This window comes from Gavialis gangeticus, unplaced genomic scaffold, assembly GCF_001723915.1.
Source record: "Gavialis gangeticus isolate Ggan-Ray unplaced genomic scaffold, GavGan_comp1, whole genome shotgun sequence".
Classification (NCBI taxonomy): Eukaryota; Metazoa; Chordata; order Crocodylia; family Gavialidae; genus Gavialis; species Gavialis gangeticus.
The window spans coordinates 73,643,088-73,651,091 of record NW_017729033.1 but is presented as its reverse complement, the minus strand read 5'-3'; the positions used below and the strand labels follow the sequence as shown (position 1 = coordinate 73,651,091).

Genomic DNA, 8,004 nt, shown 5'->3' with positions numbered 1-8,004 from the left:
TTAATACCAGTTTGACTATAAAAGTTATTTACTGCTAAGTATATGAAATATATAATGGTACTAGTAGTAATAGGCATGCAAAGGAAAACAAACACAACCAATTACAATACTACCCAGGTTTCACTAAGTGTTTGGGGAAACTTAGCTCAAGCTTACCTAATACAATTCAGGTTCAGAAATCTATGCCTGAAAGAAAAAAAGAAGAGAGAGAGCGAGAGCTGGGATCTCCCCAGTCCAAGGCACTCGGGTTCCAGTGCTGACAGGTAAAGTTCTTAGCACAATCCTTGAAGGGGGACGATCTGTTTCTTCCAGCTTCTCGGGAACAACTGCAGATGGTGTCAGAGAGACTTCTCCTCTTGAAGCACAACTTTGTTGCTGTTTTTTTTACAGATGTTTAAACCCTCAGTTCAGCTTCTTCAAAGCATTCTTAATAATGTAAATAATTGTCTTTTCTATTGACAAGGGGTTATTTGGTTTGGAACATCTCAAGAAACTGATTAACAACCAGGAAAAATGTAAGTTTTTAAGGAGTAACCAGACACTTAGGAGCCAGCTTGAAATTCCTATGGATAGCAGATATACGGGATGGGATTCTTCATTGTTTCTTCAGAAACCATAGATAGCTTGTAGCGTCAGGGTTTTGGATTTTTACCTGTTGTGAACAAGCCTCAGCTTAGCATGACTTTTCATAACTTTTGCGAGGAGGACTTCCACCAGTTATCTCAGGAAAAGAATGACAACACTTGTGGTCTGGGCTCCAATGGGCTGGATGCTGTGATGAGCCCTTAACAATGCATTTTTCAAATGTTGCCCATATCCCCTCTGACTCAGTCTCTTTGCCTCAGCATTCCCTAACCTGGCAACCGAGTTTTAGTTGATCAAGTTTAAGTAGGACTCCCATAGTGGGACCGGAGAATGTATGGCCCAAGATGCCTATTAAACTTTTACTTCTGCTTAGAGGGGTGTGTGTGTGTGTGGACAGGGGTGGGGGGGAGTCCTTTGTAAATCCAGATTAGAATTGGTCTGATAAATGCTGAGCTGGGTGTGTGTAAATGTGGGTTGATTAGCATTTGGAGCACAGATTCCCCATCATGCAGTACTTCCCTGCTTCTCTGATCCCAGAATTCTGTTCTCCATCTTCCATGTAAATGAATTGTCATCTGGTTCCATCTTGCATGCAGATGAGACCTAGGGCAGTTGTTTCAGTTTTGTCACCCTTATCTGGACGGCTTTAGGTGCATCTCCCACTGCATCTTCATTGTCTTTCATAATCAGTTCTTGTTCGGGGGGGGGAAATCTTTGTGAGTCAGACAGGCTGCGTCCTGTGTCCGGGTTCCCCAAGAACACAGAGCTGAGAGGTAACAAGGCCCTGATTTAGCTACATCATTTAATATACATCACATTGGTTAGGGTTTTTTTTAATTGTGATTTGTTTGGTTCTTTTGGCTTTTTTTTAAGTTTTAGTCCAACAGAAGCCTGCCCTAGGAACGTACCCCAGTTCAAGTCTGTTACAGAAACTGTACAGACTTGTAGCTGGTGATCATGGTCCTAGCGTGCAATGCTCAAGTAGACCATAGGCAAAGAAAGAGTGGCTCATGCTGGGACTAGAAGCTGAGTTTTTAAAAAATAAAACAAAACATGGCTTTCACCTGCTTTGTAAAACATGGGGAACACTGTCTGCTGCTGGCACATTGTGGTGTTTAGCTTATTATAACCTGCTTATCTGGCACCTGTGGTATTCAGCTTGCTATAAAAGGGAAGACTGAGGCAGGGATGACTGTCTGTAAAAACAGGAAAGAGCCCAGAAAAGTTGCATCATTTGATATTGTGAATCTTTAGTATTAATGTTCTGTCTTCTAAGACCAATTTGATGTAAAAATAAACTTATCCTCTTTCATGACATTTATAAGCTTAATTTTACAGCTTGGGCACAGAAGCTAAGGTATCTGATTCTGTGTTTGGGTGCTCAAAATTACACTTTGATATAAGGATCCAGAGCCTTTCAGTAGGTTCTAAACACTAACTTGGTTGCTTAAATGCAAAAGCCTCCACCTAACACAGGAGGTAAAGTGTCCCACCAGGGGCAACGCTTTGCTTGACTTGGTGTTGGCCATAGGGAATGGCCTGGTGGGGGCCGCCTGTGGATTCAAGGCAACTTAGGGGACAGCGATCACCAAATGATTAAATTCACTATCCAGTGAAGGGCGGGCATTATACCCAGCAGGACACGAGTGCTAAACTTTAAAAAAGCTGACTTTAATAAACTCAGGGGATTGGTTAGCAGGGTGCTAGAAGCTAAGAACTTAGATGTGTTGAGGGTCCAGAGTGGGTGGACATTCCTCAAGGAAACCATCCTTTGGGCTCAGAGTGAGTCAATTCCATGGCAGAGGAAAGGGGGCCAGGAAGCCCCTTTGGCTAACCAGGGGCATCCAGGATGCCTTAAGGACAAAAAATGGTGTACAGGAAGTGGAAGCAGGGAGTAGCTAGCAAAGAGGAGTATACTTCTTTGGCCTGCACCTGCAGGGAGTTGGTCAGGAAGGCCAAGGCAACTCTAGAATTCAGGCTATAGCGTCAGGGATTAAAGACAATAAAAAGTCCTTCTTTAGGTACGTTGGGAGCAAAAAGAGGGTGCAGAGTAGCATAGGACCCATACAGGACGGGCAGGGCGGCTTAGTGACGGATAGCAGGGACAAGACAGAGTTCTTCAATGAGTTCTTTGCCTCTGTCTTCTTAAATGGGAATCTAGACAAACCCTTAACATACATCGCAGACACCAACAAAGGGAACATCAGCCAACCAATGGTCAGTGGTGACATGGAAAAAAGACACTTGGAGGGAATGGACATATTCAAATCACTGGGACCGGAGGGATTCCACCTACGGGTAATGAAGGAATTAGCAGGGGTCATAGCTGATCCACTGGCAAGGATATATGAGTGCTCATGGTGCTTGGGTCAGGTTCCGAAGGATTGGAAGAGGGCTAACATCGTCCCAGGAAGGAGGACCTGGGGAACAATAGACCAATCAGCCTTACCTCTATCCCTAGGAAAATCCTAGAAAAAGTTATCAAGGAACACATCTGTGGGAGCTCGCTAGCTTACGTGATGCAGAGGGGTAACCAACATGGGTTTTTAGCAGGCAGGTCCTCCCTGACTAACCCAGTTTCCTTTTATGAAAAGGCCACCAATTGTTTAAATGCAGGAGTCGAGGTGGATGTCATCTATCTGGACTTTAAGAAGGCCTTTGACAAGGTATCCCATACCATCCTTATAAATAAACTGAGGAGATTTGCTTTGGATGATTACACAGTAGACTGGGTAGCAAATTGGCTTAAGGGTCACACTCAGAGGGTGGTAGTGGACGGGTCAGTGTCAACCTGGAAAGATGTGGGCAATGGAGTCCCTCAGGGTTCAATTCTGGGGTCGGTGCTGTTCAACATCTTCATCAGTGATCTGGATGACAGGGTGGGAAGCACCCTGTCCAAATTTGTGGACAACACAAAATTATGGGGTGCAGCAAACACCCTGGAGAGGAGGAACCAGATCCAGGCCGACCTAGACAGGCCGGGGAAGTGGGTAGAGAGCAACAGGATGCAATTCAATAAGGACAAGTGCAAGATGCTGCATCTAGGGAGGAAGAACTGCCATCATACCTACAGGCTGGGGGGTGACCTTCTCAGCTCCACTGAGGCAGAAAAAGATCTTGGATTCACTGTTGACTCCGGGATGAACATCAGTCTCCAATGTGATGATGCAGTTGGCAGAGTTAATCGCACCTTCTCATGCATCTGTAGGTGCTTCACAAACATGTCCAAGGGAAGTGATTCTCCCTGTCTCTGCAGCACTGGTCAGGCTGCAGCTGGGGTACTGTGTCCAGTTCTGGATGCTGTAGTTCAAGTGGGATGCGGACAACCTGGAGAGGGTCCAAACAAAAGCCACTCGCCTGATTAGAGGCTTTCAGGGAAGGCTCTGCGAGGAAAGGCTAAGGGACCTTAACCTCTTCAGCCTCTCCAAGGGAAGGCTGAGAGGGGACCTTGTGGCAGCATACAAATTCATAAGGGGAGAGCAACGTAAAGTGGGTGACAATCTGTTTACCAGGGCACCCCCTGGAATGACAAGGAACAGTGGCCATAAACTACTGGAGAAAAGGTTCAGGCTGGACATTAGGAAAAAGTTGTTCATGGTCAGGGTTGCCAGAATCTGGAACGAGCTCCCAAGGAAGGTGGTGCTTGCCCCATCCTTGGGGGTCTTCAAAAAGAGACTGGGGGGTTGGACTAGATGGCCCACTGAGGTCCCTTCCGACTCTATAAATCTATGAAAAGCGACCACCTCAACTTGAATTCCTAGTTTTAAAGTAACTGGCCCACGCTTTGCTTAAGAAAAAAATCTGAGTAGGTTGAAAACGCTCTAATTTGAGCTGTAGAAGCCTATTGACATAGTTGTGGAATTGCATTCCAGGTTAAGCAATTGCTAGTATTTTATGCCCACCTTCAAGTTAATGAAGAAGGTCAGCACTGAGGACCTGATCCAGTGTTAGCTAATGGAAAGATTCCTTTCAACGTTTGTGAACTTTGGGCTGAACCTAATGCAACATTTGGGGATTGGTTTATGCAATACAAGAGTCTTGATATATTTATAAAAAAATACAGTGAATTAATTTGTATTGAAGTGTCTTGTACTTTTATCCTTTACAATTCTATTCCAGGAGTTGTCCAACGTTCTGTTTGGTTGTGTATTGTCTGCAGGGGCCAGGAGAGTGCTGGAATCGTGACAAGTGATGGAGAATCAGCCCAGGCATTCAAAGTGCATAAGGTAAAATGCAAAGATTCCTTGCTCATTATTGTCTTGGCAGTTTTAAGAAAGAATAACTCTAGTCTTCAGTGTAGCAAGGAGGGCTGGAAAAGTCATCAAAACAAACTAACCAAAAAAGAATTCCAAATCTCTAGATGAGGTGCATATGGGAAGTCTTTACTCGTTTACTTAAATTTAGAAAGATTTTTTTTCATATTCGTAACACCTGATTCTGCAGTGTTTTTATGTTATTCTGTACAACAACAAGGAAGTTGTTATAATCTTGACCTGATAACTTCCAAGACTTCAGCTTAACGTTCTACTTAAAAAGAAGAAAAACAGAGTGGGGGGAGCAGCAGAAACAGATGTTTAGGAGCTTTTGGAACTGGAGCCATCTTGCTGCTAATATGTTAGTCCCAGAGGGTTGAAAGGATTAGGGCCTGGCGGTTCTGGATAATGATGCACCAAACCAGCAGGGTACTGGTGAACTGGAGGAAAAAGAATTAAAAGGAAAAAGAGCTACAGATTAAAGTGTGGAAACATATGCCCAACAAGTATCATGGTATAGAGAAAGGAAGAGATTTGCTAAAGGTCAGGAAAGGAGTCTGCATAAAAGTTGAGAACAGAAGTTTGATTTCCACTCTTATGCCTTAAATATTCTTGGTCTTAACATTCCTCCCTCATAATGCACAACAGGAGTGCTACTCTGGCTTTTTAATATACTAGGATATCCTGGTGACTAGTGAGAGAAGTTCTGATTCATTTCTCTTAGTGAAAGAAGACAACTTGGATATCTTGAAGACTTTTTGTGCTGAAAAAAACAACATACTCTGAAAAGATTGCCAAGTTGAGCAGTGGCACGAATTAGACACTGAGGTTTTCTAAATGCAGATCTAAACCCAGCATAAAAAACAATACAATATGTTGGTGTTGATATCAAGTATTATTTAATTTCTCTTAGCAGCTTTTCTCAATTCCTGTTCTTGCCTATTTATTTGTTCTTCAGAAAACATGCCATGCATTTCAAAGTGCTATTTAATTACATCCAAACAGTATGTTCCATGTGAGAATTTGTACAAATAATAATTCAGACTATATGAAAGGCTTTTGAGTTGTACAGTATTTTCTTTTTAAAGCGTGTTAGACATTATATTAAAGAATAAAGTTACCTGAGCTGAGCTTTCTCAAAAAAACTGCCTGACTATCCTGTACTTGCAGTATCCTACTATTTTTCTCCTGCTACTGCTTTATTTAACAGATATTTTCTTCACAGATAACAGAGTATACTTTTATCTTAAAAATAAACCCCTACATCATGTTATTTAAACACAGTATTAACGGGATGTGACCTAATGCCACTACAACCACTTTTCTTGTCAGCTTTTTCACCTCTCTTAGGCCTGTCTGTTTTCCTTAGTTTGTACATTTATATAGCCTTGGCACAGTGGATAGCATTGGTGGAAAAAACAACAACAAATGTGTCCTGTATTCTTATGCTCCTTAAGGGAATGGGTCTTATTAATCATGTGTTCAGTGAAGACAGTCTGAAGAAGTTGTATGTTTCAAACCTTGGAATTGGCCACACAAGATACTCTACTTCGGGGATCTCAGAACTGCAGAACTGCCAGCCTTTCGTTGTAGAAACGCTTCATGGGAAGATTGCTGTGGCACACAACGGTGAATTAACGAATGCTGCAAGACTTAGGAGAAAGGTAGGATTCAGTCTGGGGTGTTTCAGTATAGTATGTTAATGAGTAGTAAGCAGAAGAGGGGAAGCACGTATATTGCACTGGACACAAAGCTATTTAAGATTAATGAAAAGTGAAGAGAATGGTGAGGAACTCTGTAGCCAAAGTGGTGAACTGGAAAGCATGCTGAGAAATAAAAGTTTTAATTTGTAACTGTTGCGGAGTCCGTGACCTCTTGTGGAGCTGTTCTCAAAGACACAGAGTTACTGTCAGTCTCAACTTTTATTCAGCATGTTGGGCACCCTGAGCAAGCTCAGAGGCCCAGAATAAAACTGTTAGAGGCGATTTATAGTTTACAGTCAGGATGCGCGCACAGGTGGGAATTTTCCACTGTGATAGATAACAAGGTATTAGGCCAGTTTGAGAGATCCCTAATTGGTTCAAACTGGTTTTTGTGGCTACGTGTTTGTTTTGGAATGCTAGCTAATAGGGAGGGGGCTACATCCTTGATTGCTTCAGACTTCGAGGCGACTAGGATTTAGTCATTCCGGAGTCTTATCAGGCTGTGTCCTTGAAGCGCTGAGTCTACTTTGTAGTTAATTTCTACAATATTATCTATGGTCTTGCTAATTAATTTCTACAATCCCCCCTTTGATCTTGGCCTTCGCTTCCTACTATATTTAGTATCTAAACGCTTCTGGCATTCCAGCACTTTAGCTTTAGACATTTCAACACATTCTTCTATGTTATGCATAGTACATCTACAACATGTGGATAATACAGAAAGGTAGGGTTCCAATACATTGGATACAACAACAGGTTAAAATCAAAAGACATCCAAGAGCAACAATAATAGTAACGAGTTTGTGAGTCCATCGTAATCCGGGGAACCAGGATGTCAGGAGAGCCCATGCGTCTTGTACACTCCAAGAGGTGTTATCTGTGGTTATGGCGTGGAATTGACTAGCCATATTCTGGATCTTATGGATATCTTCCAGTACTTTCCCTGATTCATCTACATAGGTGCAGTAAGTATCGTTGATTAAAGTACATACTCTTCCTTGATTAGTAAGAAGTAGGTCTAACACTAGGGGATTTTGCAAAGTAATATGAGAAATTTGAGTTACTTCAGTTTGCAGTCGGGTTAAGGCATCAGTGGTTTTGTTAGCTAATACTTCCAGTGAGGCTGAAAGATTTACAATAGTCTTTTCAAGTTCAGAAACACCTAGCCAAGGTATGAACTATCGGGCAAAGGAATGGAATGAGGTAGGTCGCTCGACAAGGGGGTTGAGGCTCACCCCTCGTTGGAACCGATGCCGGCGATTTTGGTGCCGCCCTTGAAGCGACGTGTTCGGGTGAAGTGTCATGTCTGGGATCACTACGCCCAGAGTGCATGTGCCATACCAGCTGGGTGGCAAATGCTTAAATGCAACTTTATCACAAAGTCAATAATGCCCTACATGTACAGGTCCATTACCTTGCTATCCAAGAGAGGATGGGTCTAAGGTTATTGTTATATTACAAGC

At 42.7% G+C, this 8,004-nt stretch overlaps 1 protein-coding gene across 1 annotated transcript in view; it reads left to right on the top strand.

Annotated features, from left to right (window-relative positions):
* The window catches only part of PPAT (phosphoribosyl pyrophosphate amidotransferase), a 130,394-nt gene that overhangs the window by 77,728 nt on the left and 44,662 nt on the right, over positions 1-8,004 (top strand). The window contains exons 2-3 of the mRNA XM_019526145.1: positions 4,745-4,811; positions 6,296-6,502. Coding sequence (XP_019381690.1) covers positions 4,745-4,811; positions 6,296-6,502 — 274 coding nt within the window. The remainder of the gene's footprint in view (positions 1-4,744; positions 4,812-6,295; positions 6,503-8,004) is intronic.